General features: G+C 37.2%; 1 protein-coding gene across 6 annotated transcripts in view; it reads left to right on the top strand.

Moving 5' to 3' along the window:
* NTRK2 (neurotrophic receptor tyrosine kinase 2) overlaps window positions 1–26,825 on the top strand; it is a 211,545-nt gene that overhangs the window by 72,910 nt on the left and 111,810 nt on the right. For 2 of the 6 annotated variants that reach the window (XM_061343931.1, XM_061343933.1), the window contains exon 12: window positions 9,472–9,543. The exons of 1 other annotated variant lie outside the window; for it this stretch is intronic. In XM_061343931.1, the coding sequence (XP_061199915.1) occupies window positions 9,472–9,543 (72 nt within the window). Of the gene's footprint in view, window positions 1–9,471; window positions 9,544–19,122; window positions 19,192–20,059; window positions 23,207–26,825 lie in introns of those variants that run through there. 3 more of the 6 variants (XM_061343934.1, XM_061343935.1, XM_061343936.1) reach the window with 3 other exon arrangements.

Here is a 26,825-nt window from a genome sequence, read left to right as displayed (position 1 = left end):
ATTTCACAAACATGTGCTTTGATTGCATAAAGTGTAAAGCTGAGCACTGTTTTCACTGACCACAACCTCTACAAAAGAATGTGTGAACTGTTGCATACACCATGGCCTTGGAACAACGATCTCTTTGCACTGAGCTCCCATATTTTGTGCACACTAAATTAATTCCTGTCATGTATGACTTGCTTTTTTGCGTACAAGACATAGAGCTTCTGAGAGTTTCCCTAGTGCCTATTCCAGCTGTCCTAATTCCCAAGTTTATTTGAATTTAAGTTAGATACTTCAGAGTTAGCTACTTAGATATCCTATCCTTTTCCTACTCATTGCATTGCAGCCGACTACTGATAGCCTTTGTCCTCTCTTACAGTCCTGAAAATGCATTCAGGACAGTGCTCAATGTTATGGAAATGCTTTAACTGAAATGCTTAGTTTCAGTTCAACAATTTGGTCACCAGTTTGTCTTGTTTCACTGTGAGGAAAAAAAGAAGAACCTCAGCTACAGTGTTGACTTCAGAACTCAGTGTTCATTACTGTTGCCTTGTCAAAGAGCTGCATAAATATTTAAAACTGAGGTAGTGTCCTTGCTAAGTAGGAGGATTTTGGAAAGGAGAGGAGGAAGTGGGCAGCATAAAATGGGTCATTGATATCTAAAGATGTTGGTATGCTGATGGCATCCTTTATTTAAAAAAAAAGGTCAGTGAGCCTGACTTCTTTTACACAATGGTCCCTTTATACTACCCTGCCAGTAAATGAGTGTAGGTAGGAATTGGAGTCATTCAGACTGATGGGGGTTAGCATTTCTTTGGGAAGTGCAGCAGCCATAGTTCCTGTGGTTGGCTGTGTCAGCTTCCATGTATATCTAGAAAAGTGTCTTTATAGTAACATGGGAAACTAAACCCTCACAAAGAATAGGTGGAACTTAATCTTGGCCCTTCACTCCTCTATTAACCTTCACACTGTAACACACTGAGCTCTGGATGAGTGAGGCATCATAGAGTGGTTCTTAAATAGCTTCTTAAATAGGGGATGAAATATCAGTGTTTGCTGGAATACTGCTTCCAGCTGACATGACAGGATTTAAAAAAAGGTCACAGGAAGCCACAGCTAGTAAGGCCTCTCCTGAACTTGCTCTTGACAAGATATGGACCAGAAGTGATTCTCTTAGGTGAGTCTTAGCTACAGAAATATTATGAAAAGAGGGAATTTAAGGAACTGAAATTTCAGAGGGTTCCCTTACCTGCATTTCAGACACATCTGGCTGCATTGACTGGTGTGTGTGGGAAGCCTAAGAGGTACAGCAAGAAGTATTTTGCTGATGCCAGTAAGAAAACTGAACTTATCTAGTGGTAGATATGAGTACTGGTTGTAGCCTGAACTGATGAATACTTTTTACACAGACTGAGGGGTTCATGTTACATTTCTATTTGTGCCCATGTGTACTTGCACACTCCTGGTTTGGTATATAGCCCATCAGCTGTAGGCAGACAAATGTCTTCCTAAATGTGACTCAAGACAGTTTTCTGCTTTGTTTAACAGAACTTTATAGTGGTTGAATATTTTTATTTGTCCAGTATAGTCATAGTTTAGTCACTTGAAAAAACAAGTATGTCAACTTTTAAAATATTTCATGGCTTCGCTGCTATGATTCACTTTTTGAAATGCGATTGTAGCTCTGACACATTTCTGCTGTTCAATTTCACTAAAAGACTTTGCTAGTCATGCAAAATAGGTCTATAATTTTAAAGTTGGAAAAATAAGAGATGTGAATTTTGTATGATCTTGCATGATTCCTTCAGTCAGACTGAACAAATTCAGTTTTCTTTTCCTTCAAAATAATGTTCTGTAGATCTTTGTGTAGGCTTTTGTGTGTCTTTAGCAGTAGTACAGTTGGCTAGATATTTTTTATAGTAACACCACCTTGACTGCTACTTTGTGAAGAAAAGTGCAATTTATTTTCTTCTTTCTGAAACTGACTGTAAAGAATTCAAGGATCATTTTGTAAAGAAGTGTTAGAGTGTGGCAGTTTGGACAGAACAAATATCTCTGAATCATGAGTCATGTAAAACTAAGCACAGAAGGCTAATGATATGTTATGTAGGATATAAGGGTAATAGGAAATATAGTCATGGGTCAGGATGACATTGAGTAAAGTCTTGGATGCAGACCAGAGAAATCATAACCAGAGGGCTGATAGTCCAAGGAAAAGACCCAGTAAACTTCTTGCATTTCACTCAGTGAGCTCAGTGAGAAATACAAGTAATAGTTTCAGAGACGGATGTTGTAATTTGGTTTTGTTTTTTTTTTAAAGGCAAGATCAAAGCCTGCTTTTATTGTGAGAGAAGTTGGACTAGGTGAGAAGTGACGGAGGAGAACAAGGGAGGGGCGAGAAAAAGAAGTAAGGGAAAATAGGAGGGCAAATGTTTGGGTCTAAGGAAGCAGACTAGAAGAGGTAAGCAAGTAAGCAGGTAGGGAATATCTTAAACTGTGGTGGCATGTCCTGGTTTAAGCCCAGCTGATAACTCAGAACCACACAGCCACTCACTCACTTCCTCCCTCCCCCTCACCTCCCCGCGGCCCCCCCCCCCCCCCCCCCCCCGAGGGATGGGGAGGAGAATCAAAAGTATGTAACTCCCACGGGTTGAGATAAGAGCAGTCCAGTAACTAAGGTATAACACAAATCACTGCTGCTACCACCAATAATAATAATGATAAGGGAAATAACAAGGGGAGAGTACATAAAACCAAAAGGGGGGAGGGGGAAAAAACAATAAGCACAAGTGATGCACAATGCAATTGCTCACCACCTGCCAATCAAATACCCAGCTCAACCTGAGCAGTTATCTGCCCTTCTGCCTGACTCCCCTTAGTTTATATACTGTGCGTGACATCACAGTATCACAGTATGTTAGAGATTGGAAGGGACCTCAAAAGATCATCTAGTCCAATCCCCCTGCCAGAGCAGGAACACCTAGATAAGGTTACACAGGAATGTGTCCAGGCGGGTTTTGAATGTCTCCAGAGAAGGAGACTCCACAACCTCCCTGGGCAGCCTGTTCCAGTGTTCTGTCACCCTTACTGAGAAGAAGTTTCTTCTCAAGTTTAAGTGGAACCTCTTGTGTTCCAGTTTGTACCCATTGCCCCTTGTCCTATCATTGTTTGCCACTGAGAAGAGCCTGGCTCCATCCTTGTGACACTCCCCCTTTATATATTTATATACACTAATAAGGTCACCCCTCAATCTCCTCCAAACTATAGAGACCCAGCTCCCTCAGTCTTTCCTCATAAGGGAGATGCTCCACTCCCTTAATCATCTTAGTTGCCCTGCGCTGGACTCTCTCCAGCAGGTCCCTGTCCTTCTTAAGCTGAGGGGCCCAGAACTGGACACAATATTCCAGATGAGGTCTCACCAGGGCAGAGTAGAGGGGAAGGAGGACCTCTCTAGACCTGCTAACCACCCCCCTTAAATTTTACATGCTGTGGTATGGAATACCCCTTTGACTAGTTTGGGTCAGGTGTCCTGTCTCTGCTTGCTCCTGACTTCTTGTGCCCCTCTTCATGGGTAGAGCATGAGAGACTGAAAAGTCCTTGATTGGGGTAAGCATTACTTAGCAACAACTAAAAACATCAGTGTGTTATCAGCATTTTTCTCAGACTAAAGTAAAAAACACAGCACTGCACCAGCTACTGAAAAGGAGAAAAATATCTGTTACAGCTGACCCCAGTACATGGGGGAAAAAATAAAAGGTTCTAATAAAGGAAAACTTTGATGTATAACTAAGGAAAAGCAAGCTGAAAAGGCAAAAAACACATCCCTTTCCAATTCTGTACTGAGTAGAAAGAGAAGAGCAGGAAGGGATTAAGATAGGAAACCAACATTTTGGAGAAATTCCTGTGATTGAAGATGCAATAGTCAGTTATCATTGAGGAAGGTAGGTCTAACTTCTCTAAGTTAGAACAGTGACAGAAACAGGGGTAATGTGATTTCTCATCCATCTGGGGGAGGTTTCAAGCTGACTTTGAAAGGGTGTTCCATGATGTCATGGAGAGAAGCAAAAAATCAGTGGGAAAGTGAATGAAGAATGCAATGAGTTGGTAATTCTACCCAATGAAAGTCAGAGAAGAGGCAGTGGGAGGGAAGGATTCAGAGCTGTGGAAGTTATCAGCTCTGACAAACTGATAAAGTGAGATGATGTGTCCCAGAACAACAGTTTGTTCTAGGTCAGGCCATTATTGGGAATGCATCCTTGACAGGTACCTTGCAAAGGTTGCCAGATCTAGTCTAGTCACCACAGGCAGGGCCAGGAGCTGCTCTGGGCTCTGTAATAGCAGCATGAAAGCTTGGGAAATTGACTTTTCTGTCCTTTCTAACTTTTGCCAACCAGAAATCAGGCTTTTGAAGTCTGTGGAATGGTAAGGTTGTGCTGCTGGTTTCTTAGTGTGGAATTTTGTACCAAGAGGTATGTATGTTACAAAATAATATCAATGGATCAGAGCAAGGAATCCATGCTTCTGTTATGAGAGATGTACTGCTCCTTAGGTAATAACAGTGTCCTGCAGTCAGCTGTCTTTTGTGCTGTCCCTCACTGAGTCCACATGGTCATGAATTCCAACACACCTTTCTAAAAACAAAACAAAATAACAATAATAATAATAATAGTAGTAGTAGTAGTAGCAGTAAAATATTAAACTTCAGCTTGGGTTGAAACAAGCCTAGAACAGTGACACTGAAAATCAGACAGCCAGAACCAAGAAATGTGTTTCTTGTGCTGTAGCCACTACAGGGCCAAAAAAGGTAGGAGGAAGGGAAAGATAATTTTGCAAAGCCCTGTACAGTCGCATTCAGACTGTCCTCTAGTGAACATCTTTTTTTTCAAGAAAGATGTAATCCATAGGTCTTACAGACCTGTGGCTATGGCATTTTTATATTGTCTAGTTCATGTCACTGAAACACCTCATTGCTCATTACCTGTATCTTACGGAACACACAATGGTAGAGAGAAAATGTAGAATGGAACTATAACATTATGAATGATTCTTCTCTTCCCTTATGGCAATGTTTGCGCACTGTCATTCATATGTAGACTGGAACTGTAACGCACAGCTCATCTCTTGTCTCTTACTTAAATGAATGTCCTTATCATTGCCCAGCCTGCTTGTTCCTTGCTTATGATCTTTTAATCTTGTTTTGATGTTTTTTTGCTAGCATACAAAAATGTAAACTTCTGTAGTGAAGTGTTATATTTCCATTTGTGTGTGATTTTGCAGTTTGGAATTTTTAATCCCCAGTCACTTTGTAACATTTTATTTTATGGTGTTAATTCAATAATCATTAAGAATAGAAACAGCACTGTTACCGAAGTGTTTTTTTTTATATCATATTTTATGTACTATAGAAGGTGCCTGAATTTGATTCCAGTAGTGATTCTCGTCTTTGTCAATGTGACCGTATTGTCCTTGTATTTCTGAGGAAGATTCCTAGTCCTTAGAGAGTACAAATATTGGTAATTAAATAGGCAGTTTAATCACATGGATGTTTTGAAAATAGCCGACTTCCAACACATGTGAACTCACTGTCTTTGACAGCACTGAGTACTCCTTTGTGCAGATGTAGCCTATATTTTCTGCCAGTGCACTGCTGTGTGCCAGTGGAGACTGAAGTTGTTGCGTTATTCTTTCCTTGGATGATAAATGGAGTATTTTTTTCTTTTTTTGTATTTGCACCTTGTTGATATTCTTTTCTTTGCTGAGCAGCATCTATTTGAGAGGAAATGTCTATAGTCAATGCCTATTTCAATTTTTGGGTGGTTTTATTCAAGATCTCTTGGCTTGATCACATTTAAAACAAATCTCAGCTTAATAATTCTCCAATCTTTTAACATGGTTGCTTTGTCTAATAAAGGCATTTTGAAATCAGAAAATCAGTTCTATAAACTAAATTATGACTTCGCTGAAGAAATACATTAATAGTTAAAGAATAATTTGCTGGATGAGCCAAGATCAATGAAGGAGGCTTTCCATGTGTTGCAGTAAGTAACAGTTGCAACAAATCGCAGTTGTGAATACTAATAGCTCCGACTACTAGCAGCTATTGGAAACTATCTGTAGGAAAGGAGACTTTACAAGAAAAATTGAAGAATGTATTGAGGAGGAAAAACTCACTAAACAGGAGGATGTAGTGAAATGTAAGATGAATAAGGAGAAAATTACCATAACACCTTCCTATGTCTCATCTAATGGCTGGCTTCCTTATCTCCACTTATTAGCACTAAGTGCTAATCAATACAAAACGGCAGTTATTTTGATTTTTCCCGCCACAAAATTATAACTTCACATAATTTTATTTCATTCCATTCTATGAAGAGCTTTTATTTAAAAAAAAACCCACCAAACAAGCATAAAAAACCCCCAGAAGCAAAAAAAAAAAAAAAAAGGCAAAAAAAACCAAAACCAAACCCAAACCCAAATCCAGAAAAAAACCCACCAGAATTCTCCTTATTTTAGGGCCAAATGGATATTCCTAATAGAAAGTATGCTCAATGAGCTGTCAGTGCTAGGAAAGAGCCACAGACTGGAAAATCATGTTCTTCGTCAGTGGGTACTAATGAAAGCCTAGGTGGTGGCATGGGCAATCAATAGCATCTTCTAGTTGTTCACAGTAATGAATGTAATATGTGTAAACACAGACATGCATATATATATTTAAACATACATATAACAGATGTTCTCTTTTACATAGTCTGAAGTATGCAAGAAGTGACACCTTTTGAGTTGTTGCTTAGAGGCAATTCATGTTGTCTTGACTGAATCTGCAGTTTTCTTTCATGGTTTTCAATGTGCTGGTATTGTCGAAGCCTAAAGAATTTACTTGGATATGTAAAAACCTGGAGTTAAGAGCGTGCTGTGGGAGCTCATTAATGATTCAGGGTAGTTGGTTTCAGTTTCCCATCCTTAGTTTCAGAAGGCAAAATCCGATCAATACCTTTCTTTCAAGGTCATAACTGCTGCTTGGTCTCTGTCCTTCTCACAACCCTTGCCTAACCATAGAAGTGTTTTGGAGGATTTAATTACTTGTTTAATCAGGGTTGTCATCAGTAGCTCTTAGCATAGTCAGTGTTGGACAGAAAGCCATATTATTACAGGAGAGGGCTCTGCCCTTATCCAAGAACAGGGGTGCTGTGCTCATGAATGGTTTTCTGTCAGTTATGACAGGGGCTTTTCCCTCCCTTCCTATCCCAAGTAAACCTGTGGTTGTATTATGGACAGGAAAGCTGTGAAACAGTGGCATAGCATATCTCAGATACTTGATTTTGCAAGATTTGTAAAACAGAGTTGAGTTTGAGAAAGTCAAGTTTCTGACTTCATGAGGGAAAGGATATTTCCACTGCATGGACAATGATACTTCTTAATATGTTTTGGCAATTTCTTTTCCGGTACTGTAAGTGAAAGGTACATTTAAAGAAATATTTATAGGGGTTTTGTGTATTTATTTGGTACATTTTTTGCCTTTATTTAGAAATCAGTTCAGTGTAGGCTAAGTAAACTTGTTATGTACTCAATAACTAATCTCACTTCCTGAAGTTATATTATAAATTCTAAGCGGAGTACCAGATTCAGTATTTTAATTGCAGGAAAGGAAGCAATGTTCCTTTAATGTCCCTGTAAAATAGCTTTCCTGTTTTGAGAAATATATTCAGTCACTCCAAAATGCAGAATATCTCACTGCCTTAATATATTTTGTTTAATCCTGTAAGAGTATTCTCTCTTTCTTCCTGAAGAGCCTGATAAAATACAGGTTTGATGCTTTATCAAGAGCCAAGCGAGGCTGTCTATCCTTACTCACATGCACCTAGACATCACATTGCTGAACAGGATCTGCTTTTTGAAATTTAAATTCTATAGTTTAAAAGTGACATTTAAGATCAGTTAACTTGAACAGAATGAGCTGGATGTATTTGTAAGAGCTAACAAAGTTGGTCCGATATAATTTTTATGTTGGCTTAAAAATAACAAAATTTAGGCCATCCTCTCTTCCCTATCCTGCATTTTAGCAAAATCTGGGTAGGGTAAAGACATGGAAATATTTGGAGTTACCAAAATCATTTCAGGAGCAAACTCTTGGAGGTTAGCTTTCTTGTAGAATATTATGAACACAGTTCATCATATTTGTTGAGCACAATGGATTCAGATTTCCTGTGGGTTGTAATCACTAGTCAGTCAAAGAATATCCCCAGTTCAATTTGCTCATGCTACTGACATCATATTTAGTATGTCTCAAACCAGTTTTATATATATGCTATTGTTTTTTTTTGCTGTTCACAAAACGTTAGCAATAGAAAATCTATTTCTGTTCCTTTTTTTGTGTGGGACCAGTATCTTAACGGTAATATGATTTCCAATGAAAAAACTGTTCAGTGACTCATGTGAAATATGTTGGTGGGAATTTGTATATGCATATATATAAATATGCAGCTACACAAATTTTCAAGCGGTATAGTTTAAATAGCTAATTTGAGTCTGCTATTTGGCTGGCACTTGTTTTTATATGTTTAGTTTCAGACATTGAATTTGTAATGTATGCCTAGGTCCACTGACCACATATCCATTGCCTTTGCAAATGAGTTCCGTTTTTTGCGTTGCAAAGAATACTTAGCACTGATATGTGAAAACTCAGGACAGAGAGGCTTGAATTTGAATTGTGAAGCCTCATGCTGAAATACCTTGGATTAGCTCAGGAGTTGTGGAAACCTGTTGTTTTGCTACATCGGTACCTCCTGTCTTACAGGAAGCAGCAAGAGAACACCAGGGTCTCTGGCACAGCAGCTATTGGGAACAAGGAACAGGGCCAGGTGCTGAACAAGCTATTTTGATGTTAGGTCTTCTGAGGATTCTTTAATGCAATGAAGTGATGACCTGGCTGTTAATGAATTGGGTTTTTTCTCTGTATATGACCCCCAGCGACAGCAAAAGCTCCAGACAAAAAACCATAAACCCTGAAGAAAAAAGTGCTTTATGCAGTATGATCAAGTATTGACCCTTGACTTCAGTGGGGGTTATCAGTACATTAAGTTCATCTTTGCAGACCAAGGATATACACCAAGAAAAACTTAACCAGTGACTGAAGAATATTTTCTCACTGCTTATCATAAAGCATGATATGATTTTTTTCATCAAAATTTTTAGGCTGTGTATATTTCTGTAGCTCTAAACCACATGTATAAGCTGTGTGTGGTAAAGTCCAGTCCTAAAAATACCAGCTAATAGTGACAGCCCTCCTCATGGTATAGACATTTAAACTGTGAAAAATGTGAACTAGGAACAATCTAGGAGTGTCGCAATGGATGCTTTCTCTCCTGTAGAGTAGGGTGGAAAATAAAACAATTGATGAAGAAATACAGATATACAAAAAAGAGTAGAATTGGCAGTTGCAAAACAAACGCTTGACAATTGCATTAATGGTAATGCATTCCATTCCAGTTCATGATGAAGTAAAAGGAGTTGGTCTGGTAGATCAAATATGGCTTTCATTGCAAGACTGCGACAATGAAGGTGAGATGATACAGCAATTTAGACTCCTAACCTATAAAGAGCAAAGACTGTGTGGTTTTTATATGTGCCTGGTGAATTTGCAGAATTATTTATTCTTAGAACAGATGTCATTGTGAAACACTAAGTTTGTTTTCAGTTATATTTTGGGAATGTATCTATCCTATTATGTTCATGTATACATAAATTTTTAGTCAAAAAATATATATGCAGTTCAAATTGTGAGTAATTAATGCTGCATGTTAGGTTCCCCTATGAATGTGGGAAATTCTTTTTGTGTAAATGTCAGGGCTTTGAACAGGACTTGAAAGGGATTTTATTCTATTGAAATATATGATAAATTGGGATGGACTAAATAACAGTGTGAGAATATATCTTGCTGTTTTGCTTTGCTCATTACAAATACATTGTGAAGCAGTTGGTAAGAATCCATCTGGTATAAGCAAACATGGCTGTATACCTAGGGAAAAGTCCCAAATATCACGTTCAGATTGGTGTCTCCAGATGAATGGTTTTTTTATTTGTTTGTTGTGTGTGTGGGGGGGGTATACTGTTGTTGGTTTGTTTTTTTTTTTCTGGGGGGGGGAGTGTATGTGTGTTGTGTTTTGCTTTTTATTGGTCTTTTTTTTGTTTTGTTTTGTTTTTTCTTTTTTAATTTGTTGACTTGTTTTCAATCATTGTCTTATTTTCTAGTCCAAAGAAGAGTAAAATTACAAGAAATCTCAAGAACCTTTTAATGCTTTGCTCAGACAGAATGTCAAAAATTGCTTTCTGTTTTATCAATATTGATTCATGGCACCAAGCCAAAATAATTAGAAGCATCCAAATACCAGGGTTTTGTGTCTTACATTAACAAAATTAGTACAATTATTTGCAAAGGAATTTAACCAGTTGCAATATAAATATGAGTTTCACATTAGAGTCACCTCTTTCATTCTAATATCAGAAATAATTCACATCTGTTATGTGGTCTCCCTGGAGAGTGGACACAGTGTGTGATTTGCGTGTACTGTATAATTTCACTCAGTTCTGGGGCAAAGCACAGAAGTGTTTGAGGCTACCAATATGCTATCAAAGGAAATGGGGCTAGAATGTGTTCTATGACCCTTAGGGACAGGCATTGATTGTGTCCATATGTTTAAAACTCTTTCATCCCCCAAATAAGGTGACCTCATGCGTACTGTGTATTGTAAATAGTTCCTGAGTCATGCTCTCCTTTGAACCATACTGGGACACTGTCTGGGAAAGAGCTATTTATCTTAGACCGAAATGGCACCTTAATTTAACATAGATTAAATAGTTGTGGATAAAAAAGGAAGATATCCCCTTGCTCAAGCCTGGGCTGTGGCCTTTTTTTTACTGACACAAATGTGGCCCAAGCCTATTTGTCTTTGAGTCTTTAGCTTAGTAGGTGGGCCTGGAGGCAGCTAGTCTTGCACATCCCATTTACACTAAAGTGTTTTTGTCTTGTTAACTACTGTTCATGTCTTGTGCATCTGTTCCCCATCTAAATACACAAGTTTGTTCTGATGGGGTGGAGTCATTCAGGCTCTGCTTTGCAGCAGCCTTCCTCTAAGTAAGTCTGAGTTTATTTTCTGGGAGGAAGGTGGGGAGGTGGGGATGAGACGGAAACCCCTTCTTGTGAAAGGGAAGCAGGGCTAAGCCCTATTGCTGATTGTTTCTGCAGTGGTAGTAGCACAGGTGAGAGCATCACCTTGGCCAGTGCTGGCAGCATTGTGGCCAAAGCTTCGCCAGCTTTTCCAGGGACTCCTAAACTGCAACTGTTGCAGGCTGGGACCTGTTTGTTTTCTGGAGCCTGAAGGTAGGCAGTCATTCTGTTTGCCTGACCAAAGGAGAGCCAGGCATATCGGCTTTCCTATTTATTGACTGAAAAGGTGAGGAGATCCAAGGACCTTGGATTTCTTAAAGAGTGCTGTTAGGGGGAATTGTCACCAAGTAAACATCAATCTCTCTTCTTTCAAAAAAAAAATCTCATATTTAAAACGCATTTAATGCATTTTGTCAATTCTCTTTGTAGAAAGAGAGAAATTCAGAAGGCACACTTTGGCAATGCTACAGAAATAACTGAGCGATAGCACCATTCCTTTTCTGGTTCTGTTCCTAACAGATTTACATGGTAGTAATATGTCTGGGAGTGGTTTACTTTGGCTGGGTAAGAGATTGGAACTTTGTGCCACATGCACAGAGAGGGGAAGGATATTTCCATTGCTGTTCACGCAGCTTGGTAATTTCTCAGTGCCTCAGTGGCAGCAGACTATCAGGATTCAAATAGGGTATAAGTACACTGTGTGCCAGCAGCTTCAGTTGCAGTAACACAGTTTCAAGTAAGAGAACACTCTTGCTTACTTGTTAATAACTTAACCTGGAAGTTAGGGGAATAAGTAACTAAACATTGTATTCATATAGGATCATGTCTAATTTATTTCATGCTGATTAAGTTTATAATTACACAGTATCTTTTAATAAAATTGTTTGCTTTTACCCATAAAGTCACTGAGACTTCAGATGGGGCTTTTTGGCTGTAATTTAGGTGCAATTAACCTTTTAAATACGGTATTTCTTCTGTTGAAAGGTGCTGTAAGAGGTAGTGCTCAGAAATGCAAAGAGTGGGAACTTTCCTTTTTCCTGTGACCATTTTCCTTCTCCATTCCTTGGTGTATCCTGTGAAGGGTGATCGATCCTTTGAATGGAGATGCATTTTGTTGACATGTAAAACAGAACTGAGTGAAGCAGATCAAGGCCAGACTGGAGTAAGAGCACATTATTTTTGCTTTAGCTCCAAGCAACTGTGATACAGGAAGCTCAACCTGCTTCGTTTAGTACTGTGTTGTGCAGTATTTTTCCTTTACAATACTCCCCATTTTCTGTGTTTGGGAGGGACATTCACATCCAAGCAGCCTCTTTGGTGTGATTCCATCTCACTGAGGTACCTAGGAGAAAGAAAAGTCCCTGAAGTCTTGGAAGAGGTATAGAACCTGAATGTATATATTTCAAGCTGTCTGAAAAATGTGTGCCAGACTTTTAGATGGCTTTTTAGGAGTACAAATCCAGGCTATGAGGTTCATGAGGAAACGTTCCGTATCTCACCCTTCTCATCCCTCGGAGTGCATGTACTGCTGTGGAGGAGGACTGGTATAAATAAGGTTCAGTGGAAGACAACTGTAAATTGTCTCTTCTCTGTGCTGTGACATTAAGATTTGTGGTAAGAGATAGCTAGCACGGCATTTGGAGACCTATGTCTTAATTTTTCTGTCAGAAGAGAATTTTATGGAGCAAAACAGTAACTGGGATAGCTGGGATTCGGCTCTGGCTGGCTTGCTATCAGTGGCTTGCTATCAGTCCATTGTCCTGATGATTGATTACAAAAGGATCAATATTTTTTGAGGAACATCATTAATTGCTCAATGGAAGTGCATGAAGTGACTTTAAAGGAAAGCAGCTGAGATTAATGAAGTAAAAAAAAAATAGTGTTTTGCTAGAGGCACTCAGTGATTAGGATTAGCATTTTCTAAGAAGTATTCAGGCATCACAGACTCAAGGTAAAATGTTATAGAAATGAAGCTGGAGAATTGCTCAGTAGCAACTATGAGCCTGTAATGATCAAAGAAGTTAATATTGTTGTAAGGCAACAGTAAGTAAAATAATGCCACTATAAGTGAATATATAGGATATAGTGCCATAATTTGTATTGTACAGGAATAAAAACAGTATTTCCCTAATTTGTATATAAAAACTGTTTTGCTAGTTCTTGTCAAAAGGCCATATATTGAAAATGTGGAATATCTGTTGATCCTTGGAATTATGCAAACTAACATGATGGTAGAGTTGACTTCAATATTTAGATAGAGACAGAATGGTTTCAAAATTGACACTGAGTCTGTTTTTCAAAAGGGTAAAGACTAGATTATGCTGTGTCCATCATGCGCTCTGATCTTTTTTGTGGCTGTAACTGGCACTTGTCAAAAATATCTGTGTAGTAACATTTCTGTATTTTACATGCATACCAATGAATGTATTAAACACAAATGCTAGGGATATCATAAGGTAAATAGCCTTTTTTCTTAATAGCTTCTACTTTTCAAGTACTGGCAGAAAGATTTGAGAAAGCGTTTCTTGATAAGTTGATTGATCTCTAAGGCATACAGTGTTTCATGCAAATGAAGTGTAAAATAACCTGCAGACATCCGTGTTTTAAAATGGGTATGCAGATAGTAATCGCTATGTCCTTTTCTATGAACTGGGTTTCTATTAACGTCTGTTTACTGGGGTTTGGGAGGAACTGCTGTTACTGCAGAGTTCTGTTTCATAGTCTGAACAGTTGCTTAGTCACACTCTTTTTCCCTTTAACCTGTCCCTGAATTAGAAGTTGTGCAAGATACATGCACTGACTAGGTCTGAGCACTGGTGGTTTGAGCTTCAGCTTTTAATGTCCTTAACTCTCACTAATCAATAGCAAGCAAAACAACTGCAGCACCAGCAGTAGTACTGTAAAATGAAACGTCTGTTGGATATCATGGTAGAAGACATGAAGGTAATGACTCTCCTTGAGAAAGCTGCAATATTTTCTCCTTAAGAGTGCTGAAAACAGATGTCTAATTTTCTGCTGTCTGCTTGGAAAATGAGAACATCTTCCAATTTATCGTACTGGGAAGTAAAATAAAAACTCCAAATCAAACTAAGGAAAAACAGATTAATATATTTTTGTGTCTAAAATGCTGAATAGACAGATCAAGTTTTGCTTTCTTGGTTCTACTTTATTTCACACTGAAAACAGCTTTATAGGGTTATATACTGAAGTACATATAATTGTTTGATCCACGTTCTCATTTTATGAACTTGTAGATCAATGAAACAAACCATTAAATAGATTGAATGCTGCCTGCAACACTAATATTAATGGCTCCAATTTTATTAAGCCCATTTGGAAATCTCATATAGGTGGCAGTATCCATAAAATGACAAACTGTGTTTCCTCATCTGTGGAGCATAAATTTAAATATTAGAGGGAAAAATTAGTGATAGTGGAAAAGAAATCTCTGAGATACTGCAGAATTTTGAAGAACTGTAAAGGAGAAAAAAAATTCTGAAGTTTTGAGTTGCTATAAATATTACTGAGATCAATATGATATTGTACCGTGTACTGCCTTCCTGTTGTCGTAGGCAACTGGAGCACATAAGAGGGCCTTTTCATCTTGATATAGAACTTCATGGAGTAGACTGTTTAATCTCTTCTAGTCCTAGTTCTTCCAATTACTAAGTAAATTCAGTTATTGGAAAATCTGATCTGAAAAGAAAGATTAATGTGAAATTCAGATCCAGAATTTTTTGGGAATCCTTGACCTCTAATTAAGAGTTAAGCGTGTCCAGGTCTTTGTGGTTTTAAGTCTTTGATTTTCATTTGTTTTTCTGCTATCCAAGCTTTTATCTTTAGGTATGAAAAGTAATACATATGGCATTAGAACTCTTGACAACACGAATAAAAAATACTGTCTTAGTGCCTCATGGGCTAAAAGTAATGTTTAGAAATAAAAAACTGCACTAAATGTTTGACACTGTGTTCTGAAACACAAGGCAGTAGTAAGCCTGCTGCATGCAAAATCTGGAAAATCCTAAAAAAAGTATGGATTTCTTCAGACAACTCTATCTTCTTGCAGCTGTGAGGCAAGACACACAACCATGTGCCACAACCATTTTCCAGAAACCAGGACCCTCTTCTTGCTTTCCAATAAAAATGAGGTGACATTTGGTCCTCAATTGGACACAACATTAGCCAGTGTTCCTCTTTGGAACAGTGGCTCAGATCGGAGAAGAAAAAGAACCTAGGAATTAATTATCTCATTTAATTTTCTACTTGAAACCAGAAAATGACAAATATGATACAAATACCTTTTTTAGATAATGCGGTTACATCTTTTTGCTTTTGTCCCTTCCACTCAGCAGTTTGAGCTTTCTCAATATAAATCACTGGTCATTTAAAAAGACTGGAGATACATGTTGCATTGTGCTTGACTTCTCCAAGCTGGAGAAAGTGAAAATGTTAATTAATCTTAATTTCAAAATACTCTGTTTAGATCAAGACCCCAAGTAACATTCTGCTTAAGGTAAATCCCATGTACTTGGTGAAGAGAAAAGATGTAATAAGACTTAATATCATAGAAACTTTTGATTGCTCTTTTGTTTGTGTTTTCCCTTGAATGCTTGGGTTTACATATATAAACTCCAAATTTATACAAGTCATGTGCAGAGAGTAGGATGTGAGTATATGAAACAGTTTTAAATTCAGTTAAGTCATCATTACAGGAAACTTTTATTTACTCTGGCAGAGTTTAGGTCAGGTTTTTAATGATCAAGAAAGTTTGAGTGCAGACCTCCAGCTCACCGGAATACACTATTTCAAATTCTGTTTGGTTGAAAAGGATTTCAAACAGCTAAACTTTATCACCTTGTTTTGTGAAAAAGTTCAGAAGATGACTATATCATAACATTTTCCTTCCTGAATGATTCAGGTGAAGGCTTGTAGGGAGTATAGCCCCTGAGAAGGCACGTGATTGAGATGGTTTGGAACAGGTAGAAATTGAGCCCATGGATGTGTGACTATCCATAACAATGATGCTCCCAAATATGGCAGTGCATTAGATGTTATGAAGCCATTAACTGCTCAGTTCTGTGTTGCATGCTGGGAAAAGGAGAGAAAATGTCGGCTTCATTACATGCAAAAAAGACTGTGTTTATGAAAAGCTCTTTATTCAGAATGCATTCAGTATGTTAAAACATGGAGGTTTACTATTATACGTTCCTTTTTTATACTTTCTTCTCTAATGGCAGAAAAGCTAAAAAATATTAAAGGCCTTAAAGGCATTTTATCCAGTTCCCAATGAGAGTAAACCTATTAGAAGTTACAGGTCATCTCATGCCTGAGACACAGGTCTAAACCCTCAGAGTTATTTCCAGAAAGCCAATTGCAAACTAAAAGCAATCCTCACTGTTGGTTCAACTGGATCTACATTAATAGCATAATTCAAATTGCACTTGCTGTAGCACATTCTCTTTGTGGGAGAGCATTTGGACTTAAATTTGTTGTCCCTGAAATAGTGTATTGCAAAATCAGTATAACATTTAAGACTAATAATGAATACAGTGTTCACTTCAGAACTCTCAGAACGAAGAGCTAATATTGGAAATAAAGTATCAGCAGGTTACATTTTAAAATACTTATAATTTTCTTTATTGTCTTGGACACATTTGCATCTCAGAGAGACAGATACAAAATGTTCCCTTAAAAGATGAATGAAGTACTGTCATTCCTTGTACAGGGAAGATGGATAGTTTTTTTTCTCTCACTTTTATTTTGAGTTTTTTATTTTTATTCTTTAGTGTACTTTCCTCTGTAAATCTGAGTGGCAGCTTACATAACAGCAATGGGGTTTTTTTAAACTATATATTAAACCAGAATCCAGTGCCCTGGCAGTAACTCAAGCCAAAATCAGGCTTTGCCTCAACCTGTCTTACTGACTCCTTTTGAACTCTGAGAAGCCGGATGAGAAGCTGGCAGTTAGGACATGAGAAATCATCTTCTAAATATCCAGTGCCTATTATTTTTTGCCTCTATTACCTCAGAGACTCCAAGTAGTCAGAGATCTAGTGTACAAATTAGTCCAGATTGCCTGTTGCTTAATGGATTTGCAACTTTTCCTGCTTTCCCTGGAACCATTTTTTCGAAGCATTTCTGTTCAGTTTCTTCATCTTTATATTTCAATCCTTTTTTCTTGCTCCATTTCACCTGTGTTCTGTCAGAAACTTCATATCCCCCCCACCATTGTTCTGTATTTCTATGTTCTTTCCTTCCCTACATGCTTTACCTGCTTGCTTTCCATGTTTCAGCAAAGGAAGTCAACTGACTTTTCTTTATTGTCTTTAAGACTTTTATGTGTTGTGATTAATTCTTGTGCCTTTGAGTTCTGGACTTGCAGAACTCCCGCGTGGACTTCTTGTCACCTTTAGACTATTTAGGTCCTTGGTCTGAAGCTTCTTCCATACCGGTTGCTTTAGACGTCACTGTTGACTACTAGAGTTATTACTATACATGCAGATGCAGCTAAGAATATAAACAGATCTATTGCCTACCTGTGTCTTACATACTACTATACACTAAAAAGTAGTTCATCAATTAACAACTTCTTAAATGAAAATTCAGAGGTGACTTTAAACACAGGAATGTGATTTCACTGTGATTGCAGGAGACTGGGTAAGGAACAAACTAAAAGGCCAGAAAGCTTTCATTTGCAGTAATTTGCTTTAGTGCTAAAGTGTGTAGATCTGTGTTTTTATGTAAATACATCTATTTCTCCTTTGAATTAGTCTCCAAGCAAGTATGGAATCTCAGAAATCTAGAACAAATTTCCACAAAGGAGGTCTGAACAGCCTAGGAAATTCAGAAGGAAGGTAGCAACCATGCAGTAGCTTTCAATTCTAGACTGCCAAAACCCTGATGGTACTTCTCATTTTCCATCTAACCTGTAATGTCCAAACGTCCTCAGAAAATTACTTAAGAAATAATGATTAACCACAGTGACTCAGTAAAAATACTGAAGTCCTGGAAAAGCCTGCAGAAAAGCATCCTCAGTCTTCCTCAAGCTCTGTTGTATGGAGTTTGCACGTGCATATACAGTCATGAAGGTCAACGTATTTTACAGCTGTACATTTTCTTGACATTACAGTAGTCTTTTAGGACTGTGATGTTAATATTGCTTGATGAACTAAATTTTCAAGGGCAGAGTTTTGATTTTTAATTCTCCCAGGTATTTCATAATATGGCAAAACAATATTAATTCACTTCGATGTGTGAGGAGGCAGTAGAAGGACCCAAATAATGTCATATTCAGTAAGAGCACAGATTCCAACAATAATGTGTTCCTTACAATTTCTTAAGATGCTTATCACTACATGTGGATATGTTCATAAGAAACTCATTTTCTCAATGTGAGTATAGTCTACGACCTTCCTCTCCATCCAAAACAGCCCCCTACAAGCCTAGCTGTTCTGAAATGATGCTCACTTCAACTGATACTCTATTTTTTCTGTGAATTACCCAGTTCCCTTTGTTTTTTCTTAACACCTTACACTAAACCTTATCAGTTATTTCAGAGAAAAGGAATTTTGCCACACCCTTTTGGAAATGTGTGGTGGCTTAAAGCTAGCATGTTCAGCTTCTGAGTGTGCCATTATCAACTTCCCGGGTAGAAGTACTAAGAATGCCTCAAGGTTTGAACAAGTAAGAAAATGCAATGTAAATGAATTAGTCATAGTTACTTAATTACTAACAGTCAAATTCAACTTCTCTTGAAACTGATAATTTAAATCCCATTCATTGAAACAAATAAAGATTTGGCTCTGAATTGTTGTTTAAAGTGAGCTGGAGTACAGGTAATCTTTCACTCTTTATAAACATTGAGAACTGACTAAAGCAAGGTAAAAAAAGAATAACCAAAGCCAAACAAAGAAAAATACTAGTGATTGCATTTGGTACAATTCTCACTTTTTTTTTTTTTCAAATGTCATTAGAACAAGTAATGGTGACTGTCAACAGTGATGTACATAATAACTCAACTGCATCAGATACCAGCAGACTGGGTAAGACAATGCTATTCTAGGAAATATTTATACTATAGTCAGTTAGATTTCATACAAGGCCAAACAATAGCCTTCTTCACAGCTCTTAGCCTTAGACAGTTACATAACATTTAGGGCATGGGTTTCCCCTTCATCTCAAAAAGAATTTTTGGGGATTTTTACTTGTGTATCCAAGCGCCATCATCACATTTAGTTGTTGATTTTTAAGTTCCTGTCGAATTTTAGAAACAGTAAATTTTAAGGTAGTTAACTATTGTTTCCACCAGTTCCACTTTTTTTCTGCTGTTACAAAGCAATTTAACAATGTTAAGAGCAGGAGCCTATTTGGAGCAGTCAGAAAGAATGATGTGCACAGAGGTAAGCGTGAAAGAAAGGCTACAGAGGAACCTGGTGTTGTGCTTCCAGTAACTCTGTAGTGTACCAGGGCTCCTTTCACTTTGTTTGTGGACCAGACTTAGGACAGAGAATTTCATTGTGCACCCAGGCTTGCTCACCGTAAGACTTTGCACAAGGCAAGATAACTGACTGGGGTTTTTCTGACCCATGCATAGTGCAGTCCCTTGTTGGAGAATTCTAGATTTATTTAGTTACATCTAGATAGGAATATTTTGATATGTTAAAGACATTAATAACATGCCTTATGCATTTTTAGTTAATGAATAAAATTGTTGGCCACAAGATAGAGCTAATGTAATTTTCATAAATTCATACAGTTTTTATTTAACATTATGTATGCTTTAAATGCATTTTATGTTTATGTGTTTGATTGCCTAGTATTCATTTGTGTTTGGACATTCTTATTAATTTGTCTTCCTTCTTTTTTTTTTTTTAAAGCATGTTTTCTCACATTTTATTTTGTTTCTTTTAGGTTTTGTTTTATTTCATAAGATCCCACTGGATGGGTAAATGAAATAAGGAAAAGATGAGAAAGGGGCTGTTGAGCTTGTGGAAGCTGTATGCTGCACATTAGGGAGTGGAGAGTGTTCTTGCCCTGTGAAGTGCCACCACCCTTGGACTTCTCTTTTAGACATTGTCTGTGTTTGGAGAACTGTAGAAGCACATTCAAATCAGTATCTGGTTTTGCAAGAACGGGGTGAAGCCAAGGCCTGAGGCAGCTATAAAACTCATGAAAGTCCAGATATAAGCTATCATACTCTTTTCTATTGCCTTGTCCCCACTGTGTCTTCCAAAATGACATTGAGATCAAGTTACAACATACTGTTTCCTCTGTCAATTTTTGTTTTTTTTTTTTTTTTTTTCTGATGAACTTAACTGGAAAGATGCTGTTTATAAATAATATTTATCAAAGGTGAACTGCAAAGTTGCTTTTATTTTTTATTGCATTAGTGGCTCTGCAAAACTTCAAATGCCTAATTTGAGTGTGTGTGTAAACTCACTGATTTCAGTGGGAATGCTCACATCCTTGAAGTTAAGTTCTTTTCAGGGTGTGGCCTTCCATTCTGAAGCAGAAAATCGCAGAGCTGGCCCTGCAAATCTTATGTATGTGGTTCCCCTGACTTTACCAGGAAGATGGACAGTATGAGCTGTATACAGAGAGGTGGCTGTTTGTGAGTGTGTTTGGGTATTGAACCAGTGCCATCAGTTACAGATTCAGTTAGGTAGTGCTTATTCAATATAGCCCATAAGTTTGTGTGAGTGTACAAATCTTTAGCAGGCTGGAATGCTGATTCTGAGCCAAGAGCAAGAATAACAATGCTACACACTTAGTCCTTCAGACTGTATGCTTGCAAGCGTATTTAACTGTTCATGTTTAAGCATGGAGTATACTTCAGTGTATGTTTCAGCATACTTCAGAGGAGAGGCTGTTCTCTTATGAGGAGAGTTATTATAACAAATAAAGCTAAGCAAAGACAATTTTGCAGGAGAAAGGACTGCATTTAGATACAGTGCTAGACATTCACTTTCATGCCATTTAATTATCAAACCTCGAGTCTGTACTTTGATCTTTTCAGTTTAGGGAATCATTGTAAGAAAGATAGTTTCTAGTGTTTTAACTGAGAGTTAACTACAAAGGTGAGCAGCAAAAAACTGGGATAGATGGTTACATTTCTATGCATTTTGATTATATTTATGAGCTATGTTTTGATTTTAATTCCATACTATTACAGTTAGTAAAAAAAGGAAAGAAGTTTTTTCTCTTCTGTATGCGCTTTTCATTGGTTTTGCAATTTAATTTCATCCATTTTCACTCTTCCTTTGAAACACTGTTTTCTTTTCTTTCACTGTAGTGTCTTACAGCGTACACCATCCTTCTATCAAGACAATACTGTCTTGACTACTTTGCTATATCTCTGTGTACTTACTTGCTTTGTGCCTTTTAAGACACTCAGTGTTTCAGCTTTTTCCTTGTGTTTTTTTCAGTCTCTTGCATCCAAGTTTCTTATTCCTGCTGTGCTCAAGTTTTGGAAATATCCTTATTAGTCAAGAAATATGTCTATATTTGCATTCTTCTAGGCCTGTGTAGTGAGCTATATTCTTTCTCTTGCACTGGCTAGGGAAGAGGAGTTGCAATTGCTAAAGTGCTTTCTAGCCTTCTGCCAAATCTGTCCCAAAGATGTGTTCTTGTCCCTACATTAAAGAAGAGGATGGAACATGGAACTGAAAGTCTACTGATGGCCTAGCAATCATGGTGTTGCCCTGCACATACTGTGATGATCTGGGGAGGGATGGTAACAATTAAGGCTGTCCATCATAATTACTGTTTGATGTTAGACATCAACAAGTGTTGTGCTGGTCCTCAGAAACAATATTAGGAATGCCTGCCTTTTTTTCCTTCTTAATTCTATGTGGATAGGGTCTTCTCTTATTTTGGAGAGATACTAACTTTCCCTTCAGATTACTGTTTCTCTTTTAACTTTCCTTTAATTATTTTCTTCACATACTTCTTGCTTACACATGCATCTTTCCTTCTATTAAAATAAGGTTTCATAACACTGAGCAGATTTGAAATCAATGGAGAATTGTTTAGGTCAGCAATATTTGAACTGAAGTCAGCGGAGGTACATTAAATGTCAGTTGGATCATGAGCAGACTTGACCCATTAGCCCACATTCTAGTCTTCACTTTTGCTGGGACAACCTCAGCATATTTGTTGTGTATTCACAATTTATTGCCAAATAAATGAGGTGAGAATTTGAACCTTTTTTTTTTTTTTTTTTTTTTGGAAGGAAAAAGGCAAACTTGCAGAGCTGGAATTTGGCAGTTAATTTTTGAAATATTTAATTAAAAAAGGTAGTTCTTTCTGATTCATAATATTTATGCGCGTAACTGTGCACAGTTATTCATTGGGGATTTTACATAATTTTTTTGTAATTTATTGTGTAGCACTTTGCAGTTCATCTTTATGATATAGATTAGGTTTGACCTTCAGATATTTCAGCATGTACTGACACAGTATTTTGGATTTTATATAATCATGGAGATAACTTTAATAAACCACAACTGATTTATGCACCAGTGAAATATATATATATTTATATATATATTAGAATATCCTTCTTACATTTTTTGTACTGTATCTTATATATTAGCCACTCAGTGCACTATTACTTGGCACAGATATTCACAGAACTGTATAGATTACAGCATGTGATTTGTTGCTAATAATGTCTCAATGCAGATGTTTAATGATTGGTGGAAAAAGACTATGTGTTTCTAAAATGGTTTATTTTCAGTATGTGGACAGAGCCTCTTGAAGCTAACGGAGCTAGTTTTAACACAGCAATTATAGCACCCACTGGCTCCTGTCTTTCAGCTTGATTGTAAGTGACACTGCTTGTAACTGTAGAGATTCTGATCTGCCCAAATGGTATTGGTTTGCAAAGGGCTCCATTAATTACAAATTCTTGACCTCCTTAAAATAAAGTGAGACTGAAACTAAGAATCATGCAGGAACCATTAACATGGTAAAAGTTGCTGGACATTCAGGATTTGATATTAAAAAGCTTTTATATTGTTTCGCTGAGCAATAAAAAAAGGCTATGAAATGTCTAAAGACAGAGTTGATGTTTTTTTCACTGAAAAATATAAGACATGAAACTAAAATAAAAGCATATTTCTAATGTTCTGCTAGAAAGGGTTTATTTATCCTGGAATTTACTTTAAATTGACATTTAATATACTCAGAGAAGTATTGAGATAAGCTGTTAAGCAGGTCAAATTAGTTGGGGGACTGAAGAGAAAGCAGTGCTTGTGGTATTGTGGTGTGAGACAACGCGTACCATCCAGTCTGTTAAATTAACCTGTTCATGCTGAATTTGGTGGAAGTTTGACCAGTGGCCAGATTTGTGTTGAAAACAAGCGCATTATTCCCAGGCAGAACCCAGGGTCTGTATTGTGCTTGCTGCAGCTGCCTGTCATGCAAAGCAAGCCGGGGGCCCTTGTGAAGGCTATTCCTGTCGAAGGATATTTGGGAAAATGTCTTTTGTTTCGATTGGAGTTGTGAGAGCTTATTGGCAGGGCAGGTAGAGGCTGCTGTGACACATATTCATGGCAAAATGAGTGTGTCTGAGTACCCTAACCTGTGCAAGGCAGTCCCCAAGCTTTCCACTGCCTTTGACTACCAGCTGGATCTCTCCCAGGCAGCAGTGAAGAAAGCGATTCATTTCAGTGGAATCAAGATCCTTGGGGGGCAGCAGACAGTGCCAGGAAAACCTGTGGATGGTTAGTTGGAAATAATTCTGCTTCAAATAGTTCTCTCAGGAATTGCTCTTACTTTTTTGACTGCCAGCAGAAGCACTAGAATTCTATTTTTTCCCTAGGGTGCAGCCAATTCATTAGCACAATTTTTCAAAGATTAAAAGACTTCTGGAAGTTTGCCATGTAGGAGTGACCATTAAACATCCTACTGGCTCTTTATGCAACAGAATTCATGCACATATCTAGTTTCTCAGTTGCTTCATCTGGCCATCCATGATAAATCCAAAATTGAATCATCAGCACGAAGACCAGCACTTTGTTTGCAGCTGTTTGAATGCTTAAAATTTGCAAATGGTCTGCAAAGTTGGAAGCCATTACCAGACAAGTAAAAAAAAAAAATAATGGATCCTTTCCGATATCTTCTTAATTCAGACCTCTTTTTTTGGTTACATATTTAACATTTGAAATAACTGGAAATTATTTTTAGTATTTTTTTTTTTCATCTTCTTCCTCATTATTCTTTCTGGCTTCTTTTTCTTCCGATTTTCAGTGGTCCTGTCTTCTCTTGTGTTTGAGAGAAGCTTCAGATCCCCGTTTGTGAGCTATGGTAAGCTTTCTTCTCCATAGGGTACAAATATGCAGGATCTTTGAATATCCTTTCCATCATTATCTGATGGTGTGAAATATTCCAGATTTTACTGTAGGCCCATGTTGTGTCATCTGACCTCCACAGCAAAGTCTGTGGGTGTATTTGGAAGTATTTAAAGTTATGAATACGGCATTATAAGGAGCACAGTACATTGGTACTGTTTATTTTACATGTTTCACAGCCCATTTCATTGTCCCACATCCATGGGAATGTGTATCCCCAAAATTTTAAAGCTGGCTTCCATTTGTTCTGGGTTTTCTTTTTGTACATACAATTAAATCTTCTGTGAAAATAGAAAATTATGCATTAATTGGAAATAAATATAGCTGTTTAGCTATATAAAAACTTATAGTCACAAAAGCATGTAGACTGTTTGAGTGACCTTGTAGAAGGTGTTACTGTCTTTTAACAAAACCTAAAGGTTAAGCTACTAACTTATGTTCATCAAAAAAAGGCAGATCAAAAGAGATACAGACATGATACAAACATGCCATATGCTTGTAGCTTTAATAGCGTCTTTCCATTACCAGCTATACTTTTGCGGCTGCATGGAGTGTGGTGGGTAACCGTGTGTGTCCTGGCCTGAAGTAGAATTGCAGTCAGTGTAGATCCAAACTGCTTTCATTTTGAACAAGGCAATTCCCCTACAGTCCCTGGAGTCAGCAATTCACAGCAGTGTTACAAAGCAGTTTATGACTTCATATAGGAGGAAAATCCCTTCATCACATCCACATATTCACTGTAACTTTGTTCCTTGCCTGGAATGACAAGAACAACTATATAGGATTTCAGGGAACTATCTGATGTTCAAGCAAGTAGGGGGTGAAGTCAAGGCTTTGTTGTGATGACTTAGATTTTTTGCTGATGGTAAGCAGTGTAGGGCTCATGCCTCAGGCATGTCTACAACGCTGGAAAAAAAATCTGAATTTTTCCTGTTTGTTTGTTTGTTTGTTTGTTTTGTTTTGTTTTGTTTTGTTTTGCTTTTTAACACAGCTATTTTAACAGATATTACTGGCTTTACTAGTGTGAGAGCATAATTGGGCTGCCATGCTACTGCACAAACCTGAGACCAGAGTCTTTGGCAAATAATTTTGAAACGTATTCTCTGTGTTCCTTGTTCTTTCTTGGTTATCAGGTTCAACTTAAAAACAGGAAGAGAGTCATTATGTTGGTTTCAAAGTATAGAACATATGCACTTTTTACTAAAATTTATTTTTCACATGTTCAGAAAAGTAGTATTCTAAATGATAAACAATACCTCCTACCGTAACATAACAGCATTTAAAAAAAGTTTGCTGCAATCCATCAGCAAGCTGTGAATCCTTTATCTCTCTCTTCTAATTCTTCATGTTGAATCAGTTTTATATTTCCTGTAAATAACAGACAATCATTGTTTTTGTTCACAAGTAATAGTTTAGACAATCTATATTTACAAAAAATGTACTTGATTGATTAACTTAACAGGTTAACAAAGTTTTATAATTCATTATCATTGCATTGTGTATTTCACTCTCTGTAAATTGATTACATCTAGAATTTAACTAGTTGTTGTGCAGTGTATCAGAAGATATGTGAATCTTGGAGGTGGTCACCTGTTATCTGCTGATATAAATGTACTTAGTGTTACTTTTGTTTTCTGATAAACAGTGAGATTTAACTCCTTAATTATTTTTTTAAAGCATTTTGAGTGGTTACCCTATTTAAAAAATACCTTCCCCAACTGCTTCTAACAGTTTTATTTCTATTTAATTTAATTTAAATATATGTCTTTAGCATATATATTCAATTTAGTATTTAGATCAGATGTATTTAGATCAAATGACTGTATGTTCGGCTGTTTGCCATAAGCAAACCAGCAAGTTTTATATGTCAGGGCATGCTTCATCTACTCAGAACTTAAAATAGAAAAAGTTGGTTGGCTGAATACTGAAGTAAGCTGTGATGATTTTCCAAACTATTTTGAGGAAACACCAGTGCTGTGATTTGAAGGGTGTGTTTGCTTTGTGACTTCTGTTTGTTTGCCTGGACCATATGGATTTCTTGACAGACCTGATGAAACAGTGCACAAAAATGTTGGAATGGTTATGTTGCAGTTTAAGTGCAAGTTTTTTTGCTTTTTAATAAGGCATGTTGTATTTTCCTATAAATTTGATTGTTGTATTTGGACTATGGCAGACGTGGATATTGTGTTACATGTTTATTTTCTTGCTTTTTTAGTCATATTTTTCTCTTCTGGAAACTCAGCACATTTCCAAGCATCGTACCAAATCTGGTTTGTACGCCCACAAGGAATTTTGAATTTTTTACCTATTAGCAGGACTGCGAT

Source organism: Neopsephotus bourkii, unplaced genomic scaffold (genome assembly GCF_033783945.1).
Source record: "Neopsephotus bourkii isolate Nb327-2 ecotype Australia unplaced genomic scaffold, CSIRO-AGI_Nbou_v1 NB_1831, whole genome shotgun sequence".
Taxonomy (NCBI): Eukaryota; Metazoa; Chordata; class Aves; order Psittaciformes; family Psittacidae; genus Neopsephotus; species Neopsephotus bourkii.
Note: the sequence above shows the minus strand (reverse complement) of the source record. Positions and strands in the feature narration are given on the sequence as shown.